Raw genomic sequence first — 15534 nt, 5'->3', positions numbered from 1 at the left:
TCAGATCTTTCAAATGAAAATGGATTTTCCCATTCAATTCAATTTTCATTACAACTCTACAAACTGCTGTTCTCATCCACCACAAGTTAATTTTTGTACCGTAGGATCTGACTGTGTCGCTTTGTTGGACCGACATTTTGCTACTCCGGAGAGCGTTATACTCCGGCAACGACTGGCCAATTGAACATACTCTGTAATTTGGCTAACTAGACGACGTGATGCCAAAAATCCATGATTAGCAATTAGTTGACTTCAAGCGTTAAACATCATTACTGACTAGTTGACTAATTGTTACAACCTTAGTAGGGAGGAGTAATTTGTTTTGTATGCTTATTGGCGTAGGAGATGAAAAGAAATGTCAGTCATTTATTGCCAGATTATTTGTGTGAACCTCAAGTTATGGCTCCCGGACCCCAGTTTGAGCACCACCGTCTTTGAATCCTGCACGCAAAACCGTTGTTTCCTCAGGTGTTTGAGGTCGACTCCAAGACCTTAGCCAGCCAGGAAGTGTTGGACTTCTGCTCCGGCTCCTCCCACTCCGAGGGCATCCTGCAGGTGTTCAACGAGTTCCGCGACTGCCGCCTGTTCACGGACGTGGTCATCAGCGTTCAGGGCCGCGAGTTCCCCTGCCACCGAGCCGTGCTTTCGGCGTGCTCCTCCTACTTCCGGGCCATGTTCTGCAACGATCACCGCGAGAGCCGCGAGATGCTGGTGGAGATCAACGGCATTCTGGCCGAAGCCATGGAATCCTTCCTGGCTTACGTTTACACCGGCCGCGCCAAGATCACCACGGAGAATGTCCAGTTCCTCTTCGAGACCTCCAGTCTCTTCCAGATCGCCACGTTACGCGACGCCTGCGCAAAGTTCCTGGAGGACCAGTTGGACCCGTGCAACTGCCTGGGCATCCAGCGCTTTGCTGATGCCCACGCCCTCAAGCAGCTAGCCAGCCGCTGCCGCGGTTATGCTCTGGCCAATTTCTCCGATGTGGCTCAGCACGAGGAGTTCCTCGACCTCCGCAGGGAGGAGCTGGAAGAGTACATTGACAGTGACGAGCTGTCCATCGGCAAGGAGGAGGTGGTGTTCGAGGCCGTGATGCGCTGGGTTTACCACAGTGTGGAGCAGCGGAAACCCTTGCTGAAGCCTTTGCTCCACCATGTGCGCCTGCCACTCCTGCACCCCAACTACTTCGTCCAGACAGTGGAGGGGGACCACCTCATCCAGAACGCACCGGAGTGCTACCACCTTCTCCACGAGGCCAGGCGCTACCACGTACTCGGAAATGAGATGATGTCACCCAGGACCCGGCCGCGCAGGTGATGCCCGCCTTCCGGTTAGTGCTCATGTGAGGTAAAACCAGCATGCGCGGGGAAAGCCTTTGTTTTGTTTTGCGTTGCCAGCCCAAAATCGAAGTTAAGAGCGAGCTTCGGCAACGCCACCTCTTGCGGCAAGTGAAAAGATTCAACGGCGCAGTTAAAGTACCGTAATGCCCTCACACGTGGGCAAGGTGAGCCACAATCGCCGATGCACTTTTGCTTATCGAGCGGGACGAAGGGCCAAACACACACATACAAAATGAGAATACTTACATGCATACATTAAGACCCATTGTCTCCCTCCCTCCCCTCCACTCTCTTCACCTCGACTTCACCTTAAAGAAAATACATAAACAGTTCACAATCAATGAATTGATTATAAGAGCCACGCTTTGTCTATGTTGCTGTAATAGAGACTGAACAGCCGATGAAGGTAGTCTTGAGAGTAGTGTTATTTTTCTTATCCTTTATTGTTTTATGACTTGTTTGCACTCATTGTTTGATTTCAGCTATTCCACTGCGGACAGCCCAAGACGCAAACATGTTTTACTTTGTGTAGGCAGAGGTTCCAACTTCAAGTTGGCGTTGTTGTTTTATTTTTCAGTTTGTGTTTTTTTTTTTTTTTTTTTTTTTTTTATGTGCATGCAAGACAAAGCCACGGGGAGTGTTCCTGCGCCAAGTCAAGTGCGTCTGTGTTTTGTCGCTCCTTTCCAAGTAGAAATGATGAAGGAGGCAGCAGGGCATGTTAGTACACAGAACTCAGTAGCTGGAGAGTGTCAAAAGGCTAATAACACGATGCAGCAAACGACCGCAGAAGAGATGTCGGGTCTTGTTTTTCATACCTGCAACAACTTGGTTCCGCCATATTTGGTTTCCATTTAAGTTTGTCTGATAGGACAAAGGCCACTGCTGATTGAGGCCTCATTAATGACATTTAAAAGGGAGTACGCGGCGGGCAGCTGTACAGCAAACAGCAGCTGCTCCATTGAGCCGGATGACCTGCCGTAACGGCTCGTGTTTTGAAGTGGCGCGGTGCGTGTTGTAGCTGTATTGTGTCAGTATCCAGGCAGGTTTGTTCGGAGCGGGAAACAAAGCAGACGGTTGGTCTCCCTTTTTTACAGTTTGCCCTGGGGGGGATCAATTTTTCCTCTGCTCAAAATAGTTGATTGATTTTTCTCTCTCTGCGGCTGTGCTTTTGGGAAGCTTCCAGAACATGCAGACAACATCACGGGAACAAATTATTATTAATCACACGAGCCACGCCTGGCTTAGACGGTCTCGTACATGTACGCAACACACGCATGGGGAACCCGCATTAATCTGTCTGACCTGCCTTCTCTCACGTCACCAAATCTTTGGGCCGTCCGCAACAAAGGGAAGCTTGAAGCATGGCAGCTATGTCATCATGGAAACGGAGCTCAAGTCTTGCGCCAAGTTTTGTTGTTGTTGCGGCTGAGATTGATAGAAGCGCTTGAAAATGAACTTTGCCTTGGAGATAAGTGAAGCTGCTCGTGTAGGAACGTCACCGCCGCAACGTCTTCCCTGTCATAATAAATCCCTCAAAATGTTGGCATGTGCGTGTGAGTGTGTCTGCACGTGCGTTCACATGTTGTTTATTGCCTTTTGGCGTAAGTCAGCTTTAAAACAGAATTAAAAACAATGATTCCAATTCGATACGTTTTTCATATGGGACATAGAAACGATGGCACTCAAGTTCTTATATAGTGGGCACTCTTGTCACGCGTGAGATATTTATTTTTATTTTTTTCACCAATAGTGAAAAGCAGTTTAATGTTGTATCCCCATAATTCAGGACTAGTTAGTTCCCAGTCTTTGCACGTTTTCAGCCATAACCTTGAAACGTGTCTAATGTATTTGTACACAAATCTTTGAGTTCACAGTACAGGGTCTTTAAAGTGGAAAACAACGCAAACATTTTTTGTTCAAGAATATGTTCTATGCAGGCCCACCAGTTGAAACACGACATTGTGATTAATATTGAATTTGTGGAATAAGAGTTAATCCACCCCTTTTTAACCATCTCTGGGGGCAGCCATTTTGTCACTTCTGTCGACTGAAAATGACATCACAACTGCTCTGTGCTCGGGTAACGACCCATCACGGCTCAGCTTCAGAAAACAGGGCAGCCGTGATGGGTCGTTACCTGAGCAGTTGTGATGTCATTTTCAGTGGACAGAAGTGACAAAATGGCCGCCCCCAGAGATGGCTAAAAACATGTGGATTAACTCTTATTCCACAAATTCAATATGAATCAGAATGTCGTGTTTCAACTGGCGGGCCTGCATAGAACATATTCTTGAAAAAAAATGTTTTCGTTGATTTCCCCTTTAAAGATGCAATATTGTTGCGTAATTCAGTCTTCCACACTATCCAGCACACGATATCAACCACAACTTTTTGTAGCTTTGTCATAATCCCCAGGACACTCGGCAGAGAGCCTTCATATCTTTTTATCTTTATTCATATAACAACGTGAGTATATTTGTTTTAAACTGTTCTTTGCCAAGAATCCTTTGTGTCGCTAAAAACCACATAGTCTTCTCTGCTGAGTGCCTCTCTAGTTATTGTTCTAAGGGCACATTTATTGATTCGGCTCTTCTGGATCCTATCAAATTGTCCTATAATTTCCACATAGTTAACTTCCTGTATCCCTCAACCTCGAATGTTTTCCTGTCCTAGGTCGACCGGCTACTCCGAGGTGATTGTGGTGGTGGGCGGTTGTGAGAGAGTAGGTGGCTTCAACCTGCCCTACACCGAGTGCTACGATCCGGTGACGGGAGAGTGGAAGTCGCTGGCCAAACTGCCCGAGTTCACCAAGTCGGAGTACGCCGTGTGCGCCCTCCGCAATGACATCCTGGTGTCAGGTAAGAAGAGCCTGGTGCGACTGGACCAGCAAATCAGTGCCAGAAAATGTTTCAGTACATCCATCCATTTCTATACGCCTTATCCTCATAAGGCTCGTGAGTAAGCTAGGGTCTATCTTAGCTACACGTTAGCTATCTTAGCTAACTTTGGCGGGGTACACCCTGAACCGGTCGGCAGCCAATCGCCGTGCACTTAATAGACAAGCAGCCAGAGAGGAGAAACCGCAGTTACACACGCCAAATCTAGTAACAGAGTGTGGCAAGGCAAAAGACAGTTGCATACTAGGTGTAGTTTCCCCAAATACAAGAGTGTAGAAATGAAATAGATCGAGATTTCAACATTTCCACGGAGGTAGCTGCTCTGATGTCTTCATGTTGGGCATTGCTAACGAAATATAGAAAAGATCAATAAAGAATTGTTACCACTCTCGAATAGGACATCCCGTTTCTTGTTTCAGTAAATTATGACAGATAAGTGACCAAGACTGCTTTCTGGCCAATCTTATTTTTACCGTTGCATCCCACGTGATTCGAAGGAAAATATGAGAGCAACATCTGGATGCACTCGCCAGACTTGGGCTGCTGTGCTTTTGCTCCCTTCTCTTGTAGCCAGTCCTTGAGGCCACCATTTTTCACATCAGTCTGCAAGTTTATATAGAATGGCTTCTGTATAATACGGGTATATATTTGACATCACTGAATGGTTTGGCTTCATTTGTTGGGAGTTGCACTTTTGGATCCTAGCTTGCGTTAAGAATGCTGTAAGCCTCCTTTGGCGACACCTAGATAAGCACATTACATCATTCATTTTTACTTTAGCGCCCAACTTTCTTAAAGTCTGAAAGTTCAATGTTTTTCTTGTTCCACGTTTTTTATTCTGGATTTGGAGCTGAATATTTATTTTTTTCTTCCAGCAATAAGCCGTTTTCAATGTGTCTTCAAGCGTAGGTCGTGCTCAAACATGCCCAGCGTAAGCTGGAAACACACTGGACAAAAAAAAAAAAAAAAAAAAACAGCAGTTGAGAAAGAGGGGGAAAAAAAGAGGGCGGGGGGTGTTGGTGGGGGTGGGGGTTAACGCAGTCTTTCCTACAGTTGAGTGTGTGTCGTGTTTATGCTTTTTCTTATATGATCTGACTGTGCCAAGTTCTCACGTGTGCGATCTATCTACCCTCAAGAACCCGCCTGGAAAAGTCAACACATCCCTCCCCACTCTATCCGCCTCAAAGACATACACACACACTCATGCTTATACACTTTCGTTGACCCATTTCCATCCATTTTTTTTTTTTTTGGTCTGCTTTGTTTTTGTATTTTCAACTTTACTTACCCTCCTCCGCTCTGCCTGTATGCCCCCTGGGGCTTGGGGGGGGGGGCTCTAGTTCATCCTGCACAGCTGCAGTAAGCTCAGGTCTTAAATAGCACGTGGCCCCAAATGTTTATCCAGAACCAGTCATGCTTTCTGTTCCAGGACAACAACTCTTGACACCGACTGTCAAGACTGCGATCAAGGGCGACCGCATGAAACGTTTGTCTTTCCTAGCACCCTTGCATAGCTCACACGTTGCCTTAGAGTGACCTCCTCGGTCAACAGGAATCCTTGGCATTCCGAGCTATTAATTTGAAAGTAAAGCAACCCATAACTGTCTGTCAGCATTACTGTATATTAGAGCTCGGATTCGCACGCAAATTCTGTTAGCCGCGTTGACGTCGGCAAAGGAGTTCCGAATCGTTTTTTATCCTTTTGCGCTTTTCAGAATAAATGCTCTTCGTGGTCGCAACAGATGAAAAATCCAATTTGACTAAAATGGTAAATGGAATGCACTCACTGTTTCTACATCATACGGTGGGTGCCCACTTATCACAGATTTGAAAATGTAATTTGTTGGACTGAGTCAGTAAGTTGGTCGCTGCCTGTCCTACAACGTCAAAAAGTTCTACTTTTTAGTTTAAAATGGCTTACTTTAAACAGGATCCCGCTCCGCTTTGTGGCCTGAGCTAGAATCAACGTCGGTTTTTGCTCCCTTTTGGTGTCATCAAACAGAAATCCTCCCATAGCTGCCTTTCGGCATTACAAATTGTCACACGGTTGCTGCGCGGTAGTTAAGAGCATTGATTAGCAACGGGGGGGTCCTCCCCATGTGAGCTAGTTGGACAACACCGACTGAGTTTTGAATAAACTCAAACTAAATAAAAAAAGCACCATACCCGTGCCTGCCGATTATAGCGCTTTTCCAAAAACCGGTTACCAAGATTACAAGGCTACCTTTGTGGTAGTGGCCTTATGACTTGTATGCAAATTGTTGAAACTCATCAACATGCAGGGCAGCAGGCTGTCCGGATCTTTGACTTTGTACACAGCGGGTAATTGAGCACGGATACATCCGGACTCGCTTCCCTTACAATCTGTAGTGTCGCCAAAAAAATGTTAGGTTGTGTGAATGTTTTTTTTGGATGTTCAAATGTATTGTATGTATTCCATTTTACTTACCCTTATATGCATCCTTTCATTGCTGTATATAGCGGGCCACTAGTAACAATACGAAATCCCATAAAATTGTTTTGAAGCCAAAGTATAATATTCATTGTCATTAGATTCGTTTATAAATTCGTTAAAGACACCATTGATTGTCACAGAGATCAACAAATACATTTCCCGGTTCCTTTTGAACTGGTGTGTAAATCATCACGAGTTTCACATTTTGACATTGTGAGACCAAGACGACGCGTAACAATTGATCAACGGCACCTTGCCGTTGCAACGCTTCAAACGGGACGTCCTCAGAGGGAAGTGACTTGCCTCCGAGCTTCGAGCGTCACAGCGCTGTCAGCAGGTTGCAACAGCGAGACTGGAAGTGTGACGGAAAGGCATGGAAGGCAACCTGGGTCATTTTCATGGAGAAAAACGCCGCTTGTGAATTTTGCCATTATGCTTTGTGTGAGACAACGGAAAGTTGTGCAAAAAGTAGCGAAACGGTGAACGGTTGGACGTGCGCGTTCCAAAGTTAACAGAAGGGCATTTATTAGTTGACGTACCAAATGGTCCATTGACTATTGCCTGGACTTGTGTCCCCGCCACAGGTGGTCGCATCAACAGCAGGGACGTGTGGATGTATAACTCACAACTCAACCTGTGGATCAGAGTGGCTTCATTAAATAAAGGCCGTTGGAGACACAAGATGGGTGTGCTGCTGGGAAAGGTGAGCGTGGTCCTTTTTAACATGCTTTTCATGACAAATTTGCAGCGTGCAATGCTGCATATTTGCTGTGTTGCTTGGCAAGCATTTATTCCTGTTCGAAGTGAATTTTTAGGTTGGAACTGTATGTTAATATCTGCTCTTAACTTTAGGTGACACACAAATCTAAATCCAGCGTGAACATAATGAGTCATAGTTTTAAATAAACGGAATGAATGTTGACCCGAGCGAACAACCTTTGCTGGAAAGTTACTAAAAGCCTCCCCCAGGGCTTTCAGACAATTTTTAAAGTCGCGCCTTACATAAAAAACACACTGTATGTAAGTGTTCCAGACACTGTCTCAAACCCAAAACACATACAAGAATTTGGTTTTAAACATACCCTTGCCTTGCTTTGTGATTGACAGTAATGATGTAGTCACTGCTCTTCAGCGGCAAAAAGGAAGTTACTCTAAATTCCTCTCAGTTGCGTCAATCGCCTGCACTTTGCTTATCAGTCGTGTTGGGCAATGAGGGCAATTTTTTACAAGGGACAACACTATGTCATCTTTTAACATCAATGTCCACCTCCACTCGCCATATAAAAAGTATCTTGACTCATACGAGGGCCACATGCTGCTGCTGTTAAAACCCAAAGTCACATTTTTTGTTGCGTATCCCAATCAGCTTAGTAAGTGAATTTGGCTTGATATTTCTCACAAAAGACCATCTTAAAGGCAAATTCACAAATCAAGTCCCAAAGATCTAAAAGACATCTTCCCTCGAACCGTAACTCAAATTGACGTTAAAGTTGTCACACAAATCCATCGCGATGTCCTCTAGATTCATAATTCTCAGCCAGTGTGCTGTGGCATGATGTCATGATGCCACATATTCATCCATCTATGCCGGTTACTTAGAGTGACAGGCAGAACAACTAATTGTTCTTCTTCTTGACGGCAGAAGATACAATTCATTTTGTATCCGACTGTTGTCAATCTAACAGCCATATTTCACATTGAGTCAGCAAATTAGCTGAGCCAGTTGAGACCATCATTATTTTTAGTTAGTAGACTGTACTTTTAGCAATATTTTTTGGGTGATGTAACATGATTTTTTTACCACCATTTTCCAACGCTCAAGGAAAGTTGGGAAACATTCCTCTGCATTGAAAGGAATTGTGTCCGATCGTGCCGCTATTATCAAGACGGACGGTAGTATGATAAGCCAAACCCATCAATTTGAAAACACTCGCGACACAATGTTGTTTTTTTTTTGGGAGAGAGAATTGTAACCACTTCCTGTTTTTTTTTTCCCCCGCAATAAGTGTCCCTTAATCAACACCAAATTCTATACCTGCCATGCACCAAACCACAGTTGCAATTTCTTACTTTGACTACCACAGTAAGTGCAAAACATTTTTGACTGAAGCATTCATACACGTGACCCGATGCCTTGATCCTCCGTCCCTGCTTCGGCTCGACCCGCTGTGCTATTTACAGTCTCGAATGCACGGCCAGGTGGACATTCCTGTTTAAGGGCAATTCACGTTTCTTGGATCTTGTCCATGGCTCGTGTGTGTTGTACCGCAGCTCGCCTCATATCACGTGTCCACCGTTTAGGTTTGTATACCTATGCTTGGTAACGCCTTCTCGAACTGGTTAGTCATGAGAGGTTTTAATCGTCTGAAAAAGAAAAACAACAATTGATCATCTTGCTTAAAGCAGTCGGAACTAAATCGAGGCTTGGATTCAGTCTTGCACATGTTTTGTGTTTGTCGTCTTTAGTGTGTACAAGTTCACGCGCTTGTTTACTCCATGGACCAACGTACCATTTGACGGCCTTTGTTCTGTTTTTTTTTGGGGGGGGGGGCGGGGTTGCGCATGGTTTTCATTCGTAGCCATTGTGCATTCGCCATTTTAATGTTTTGGGATGTCTGGTGTTTGTAAACAGTATGCTCAGTAATTAACTCCAAAGACAGTTGTGCTCATTTACAGAACATGTGATTCGACTGAGAGGAGCAGCCACTCAGCCGTGTTTACTAACGTGCGTTCTAAACCGATTTGTGTGCTAAAAGCGTTACGAGCTCAGCTTGCCCTATTTACACAAGCCAAACATGATTGAGTGACACAGTTATAGTACTCACACATACTTACGCGCACATAAATATTCCTCCTGGAGACACATTGCTTTTTCTCCCAGAGGAGGTTGATGTCTATGGCTACTTCCTGTGTCTGATGCACACGTGTGCTTTTCGCTTCACTTTTAGTCTTTTTTTTTTTTCTTTTCTCTTTTTATGAGTGAATTTGTTTGTCCCTTTACATTTTTACATCGTGCACTTATATCTTGGACACTGTTTCTGTTTGAAATGTTCTTTAATCTAAACGTTTATTTTATTGTTTGTATGACAGTTAATTTTCTTAACCATTCTATCATTGGTGTTTATGTTCTTGTATTTTACCCACGTTGCCCTTTTGCATAGTGTTTGGTTCAGCAAATCTTTGTGGTTGACGGTTCCCACATGCAGAGAGATTCAGTTCCTTGTCCGTCATTTCCTCATTCTATTTTCAATTTCCTCATGTAATTTCCCATTTTGAGCTGCAGCACGGATGCTCACATAATCTGAACGAGTGTGTTGCGACCAAGCCGGTCAAGCCGCCTTCTGTGCTCGGGAGAAATGTACTTTTCTCTACTGTACTGAAGTTAGTATTATATTTCAGGTTGATCATTTACTTTTTTAATTACATCTATTTTTTTCTATTGCATTGTATCTTCTTTTTTAGAGGTTATTTAGCATTCGGACAATTGATGCAATAGTGGATACACATATGCCTGAAAAGGAGTGCAGTGCTACAACCAAAAACGCAATTCCACTTTTTTTTGCTCACCAATATTGAATTGACTTTTTAGCCTTAGCAATGCGGTTAGCCACCAGGTATGACACGCTGCATTGACTCATCGGAGAGGCGCCGGCAGTAGATGGGAAATCCAGGTCCAGAAATTAAAAAACCCGGCCACAGTTTGGCTTGATCCATAGGTGCTTGTACTCAACTGAGCTCGTTTACCTGCCGGTTGAGTTGAAGCACCTGTGGGTAAAGCCAAATTGTGGCAGGGTTTTTACTTTCTGGACCTGGATTTGCCATCTCTGGTGCGTGTCAATGTCAACCACCTCTCGCCGCAAATCCAGATTCAAGTAGCTCTTTTGGTAATGTCTATGAAATGGACCTTCGTTTTTCTTCTCGGGAATAGGCTCTTTTGTTGAATCCTCACCGGGCTTTTTCACCATTGCAAAGAGGTTTTCCAAATCCATCTGTTTGTTTGACTCATTTTGCTAGCTTGTGAATTTAATACGACCGTTGCGTGACAGAGACAAAACGCAGCATTCTGATTCATATTGTGTTTGTGGAAAATGAGTTACGCCCCAAAATCCACACGTTTTTAGGCATTCCTGAGGGCGGCCATTTTGACACTTCTGTCGACTGAAAATGACATCGCAGTTGCTCAGAGCTCAGGTAACAGCCAATCATGGCGCAGCTTCAGAAAACAGGTGAGCCGTGATTGGTCGTTATCTCAGCCCTGAGGGTCTGTGATGTCATTTTCAGTCGACAGAAGTGACAAAATGGCCGCCCCCCAGAGAGGTCTAAAAACGGTTGGATTTTTCTGCTTAACTCCTATTTCATATACTAATCATATTGCCTTGTTTCAACTAGTGGGCCTGCATATAACATATTCTAGGAAAAAAATATGGAACTAAGTGTTGACTAGTCTCAATGGACGCTCATAGAAGTGTGTCAATACGAAACAATGGCTCAAGATATATACTGTCTGCGGTAGTCAAAAGACAAACTGAATTACAAGGGTTAGTCAATAACAATAGCCTGTGGGTTCGGAGTTTACAGGCGTCAGTCAGAGGTTAATGTGTTTGAAAGCAGTGCGTCATTTATTTTCCTGTCGGCACTAGATAGACTGGTTCTCTTTGTGCTGATGTACGATCATGTGTTCGCCTTTGTAATTAGATGAGCTGTTTGCCATTATACAACAGCACGTCTGCCCCGTCTTTTGGTACACGACTGATCACGTGGGCGTGTACGCGTGGGCTTGCATTTCCCAGGTCTACGCCGTGGGTGGCTACGATGGCCAGAGCCGCCTGAGCAGTGTGGAGTGTTATGACTCCTTCTCGAACCGCTGGACAGAGGTGGCGCCCTTGAAGGAGGCCGTCAGCTCACCGGCCGTGGCCAGCTGTGCCAGCAAGCTCTTTGTCATAGGAGGAGGGCCCGATGACAATACCTGTTCAGACAAGGTGCGAAACAGATGTCTTCCTCAAACACACGCTCTTGGACAAATAGTGACGACAGCTGTGGTGCCTTTTTATCACAGCTATCGGAAAGTATATTGTGACGATTACACCTTTGAGATACGACAACAACAACAACAGACTCTAGTGTTCAGGAAGGAAAATTACATTATTTGAAATCAGTAATATAGTCTATTACTACAAGGCCTTAGTTTGGTTCATTTGTAAGTTGCCTATTCCATTGAGTGCATTCCTCAAGTTTAAAGTAAGCAGTTAGCATTGTATTGTAAAGTCATTTCCGCAAATCCAAATATTCTTTGCAATAATATGTTTTATGCGCCTCCACTAGTCTAAACACGGCATTCTGATTAACCAATCATGGCTCACCTGTTTTCGGAAGCTTAGCCATGATTGGCTGTTACCTGAACTCTGAGCAACTGTGATGTCATTTTCAGTCGACAGAAGTGACAAAATGGCCGCCACCTGAGATGGCTGAAAATGGATGGATTTTGCTGCTTAACTCAGATTCCACGAATGCAATATTAATCAGAATGCCATGTTTCGACTAGTGGAGGCACATAGAATATATTCTTGTAAAGAAATGTTTCGGGTTGTTTTACCTTTTAAAGTCTGTGGTGTCATTTTGACTTTTTCTCATCACCTTTGTATGCAATCCGGGTGTATTTTGAATATAAGAGTAGTAGAGACTTTGGACACCCCTGGTATATAGATTGTTAGCGTGTACCTAATGAAGTGCCCACGGCATGTTTTTTTTTTTTGTTCATATTCATATTTGCGTCTATTGACTGTATGTCCCAGGTCCAGTGCTATGATCCGGAGACAGACACTTGGCTCCTCCGAGCCAACATCCCCATCGCCAGGCGCTGCATCACCGCCGTGTCGCTCAACAACCTCGTGTACGTCTGCGGCGGTCTCACCAAGTCCATATTCTGCTATGACCCTGCCGAGGACTACTGGATGCACGTGGTGCATACGTTTGCAAAGCAGGTAGGACATTTTTGCGGCCACTTTAATTACTCTTGCCCTGAACGTAGTGAACTTTTCGCTACCTGGGCCTCACAAGCGAATTCACCTCTTGAAACACAAAATACCCGGAGCACTTTCGAATCTATTTTTACCTAATAACCTGACAAAAATATCAACGGAGAAGTCTTTCCTGCCTTAAGGTAGTTACTCTGTTTCTGCGTGTAGGAAAGCTGCGGCATGTCGGTGTGTAATGGTAAAATCTTCATCCTGGGCGGCCGGGGCGAAAACGGCGAAGCAACGGACACCATCATGTGTTATGACCCAGCGACAGGCATCATCACAGGGGTGGCTGCTATGCCGCGTTGCATCTCCTACCACGGCTGTGTGACCATTCATCGCTTCAATGACAAGTACCACAGGCCCTGAGCGGAGAAACATGCATGCGCTTACAGTGTACGCGTAAACACACACTTCATTGCATCATCACACGCTTCGTTCAGTTAATTTATTTGATCACGGCGTCATGTAGCAACACCCATTGCAGTGCTGTGAACGTTTAGCTTTAATAGTGGAAATGCTCTGGATTTAATTAGATGAATGGCAAAACAGAACAAAATTCATAGTGTGTCTAAAAAGTCACTGTACACTTCCTATTTGCTATTTTCTCCCTGTTTTGTTTCATGGCCACCTGCTCGAGGGTTCGTGCAAAGCCAAGCAAACTTGCCACGGATAGCGAAAATTGTACTACGCAAAGCTTCTCATACTGGTACTGAACTGCAGTGGGGAACAAAAATAATACTTGTGTCCAGGTGGCAATTTTGAAGCGCGCCTCCAATGTCAATTGGTGAGCCACGGGAAAGGAAATGATACGATTGCAAAAAGTGCAAAGCCGAATTTGTCAAATTCTCATGGCCTCACATATCTCGCTGTATGATACCTGAAATTAAATCGCAAAAAGGAAGCATATTGTGACTTGTGGGACACCCTGTAAATAAATAAATAAATAAATAAATGCAATGTGAAAACAAAACTTTTGAATTTATTTTTCAAGCTAGGTCAGACAATAATAACAATGCTAATTTTGTTTCTAATGCACTTCTTATTTGATGATCTCAAGTGCTACCAAGTAAAAAAAAAAATAATAATAAAATAAGTGAAAAAACAGTTAAGTAAAACGGACATAGACTGTTGAATAAAAATGAAATGACAATGCGTAGTATTATTTGACAACCGGCTCTAATGTGATTCAAATCAGAAATATATTTCCCTTCACGAGTAAGAATAATGAAAAACAAAAAACAGAAGAGAATATCAAGTTTACGGCAACACTATTAACTTTCCTTTTTAGACATTTTGAATTGAGCCCCTTCCATTTCTTCTATGTATCTTTGCCACCTTTATTGACATATTTCTTTTTATTTTGCAACGCTATCATTCATATTAATCTCATTACTGGTAGTGTTATTGTAAGAACTATAAGTTATAAGTGTGTGCGTGTGGTTTTTAAAAAAAAAAAAAAATCTTATACAAAGTTCTTGTGTACACTTTTAGCCAAGTGCATTCTGATTGTTTAATAGTGTAGCGGGCATGTGGGTGGTGTCGAAGATGTAGTGAGAGGCCTTTTTTTTTGTCGAACAAACTCTCTTATCTAGAGTCTGCTCTGAATATGTGGTGTGCCTGTACAGATACGGTTGATGTGTGCGCGACTTTTACGACGTAGTTTGGATGGTGTCAGCGATGCATGGCCGCTCCGTGTTTAACGAATGCTGCTTACACCTTTGCATTAAAAGACACAAGATGTAACTCGGGTTAACCGTAGATACCTCCGTGTGTGTTTGTGGGTTTGTAGGTGGGAGGGCATGTTTGAAGCACTACCCTGACTTGAGGTCAGTAAAAGTTTTTTTTTTTTTTCTACAATAGGTATTGATAGACAAGATGTTGCTGTGAACTTTTGTTTTTTTCTTGCGTTAAATGTATCTTTTTTCCTGTAACCGAGAGCCCCAATTGTGCACTTTGACAGAATCATGTTAAATAGATATGTCGAAAAAAAACCTTTTTTTTTTTTTTTTTTTTTTTTTTTTTTTTTTTTTTTTACTGTATCAGTAAATGTTATTTGCTTTCACGTGAAACATGGATGGGAGCCTCTGTTTGGCCATACGATGCCACGGTTCACATATGACAACAAAGACATGAGTGGTCAAAGTTCAGAGAAAGGACTCAAGAAAGATAATAAAGAGGTGAGAGCGTTGTATTTGTTTCTATTAAACATTTTTTTAATTGAAGAAGACATGGACAAAACGTAGTCGATCCATCAATCAGTTTTTCCACAAAGCGACGTCAAATCGCACAGGCCAACGAGCCAGTAAGATATTGGTAGCAGAGGCTGTTAGAGAAGAAAACCGTGCGTGTGTGGGTCTGGGATTTCACCGAGCATTTACTCAAATGCGATACATGCACGTCCTCCAATGTTGATTTTTTTTTTTTTTTCCATTTGAATTATTTAGAGACATTCATACATGTTTCCTTTAATAAGCTTTACATTCGTTTTGTGTTTTCATTTTGGTGTGGGATTTTGTGTATTTTGACCCCATGTGCAAAAGGTATCAAGTTTTGACCTTTTTTTTTTTAATTGATTTTGATATGTATGGAAGTAGGTAGAAACCAACTTGGGTAAATTGGATTTGATTCTGATGTCATCTCGTGTGAGATAATGTGCCTTTAAAGAATAAACCAGCAGGGGAATGTTGATTTTCTTTTTTTATATGAACCATGTATGTGTGATGTTATATTTTAAAATGCTGTTTGTAAGGATTCAAGAAAATGTTTTTGTAATGGTTGACTTGTGTACAATTTCAATAAAGTTCTGTTCTTTCTGTACTAAA

General features: G+C 43.2%; 1 protein-coding gene across 4 annotated transcripts in view; it reads left to right on the top strand.

The window, feature by feature from the left end:
- klhl24a (kelch-like family member 24a) overlaps positions 1-15534 on the top strand; it is a 20136-nt gene extending 4602 nt beyond the window's left edge. For all 4 annotated transcript variants that reach the window (XM_086044247.1, XM_086044248.1, XM_086044250.1 and 1 more), the window contains 6 exons: positions 469-1313; positions 4014-4198; positions 7277-7395; positions 11483-11671; positions 12485-12673; positions 12878-15534. In XM_086044247.1, the coding sequence (XP_085900373.1) occupies positions 469-1313; positions 4014-4198; positions 7277-7395; positions 11483-11671; positions 12485-12673; positions 12878-13078 (1728 nt within the window). In that variant the 3' untranslated portion in view covers positions 13079-15534. The remainder of the gene's footprint in view (positions 1-468; positions 1314-4013; positions 4199-7276; positions 7396-11482; positions 11672-12484; positions 12674-12877) is intronic.

Source organism: Filicampus tigris, chromosome 10, assembly GCF_054856515.1.
Source record: "Filicampus tigris isolate MCC_2025a chromosome 10, RoL_Ftig_1.0, whole genome shotgun sequence".
Lineage (NCBI taxonomy): Eukaryota > Metazoa > Chordata > Actinopteri > Syngnathiformes > Syngnathidae > Filicampus > Filicampus tigris.
This window is presented reverse-complemented; position numbering and strand designations above follow the sequence as displayed.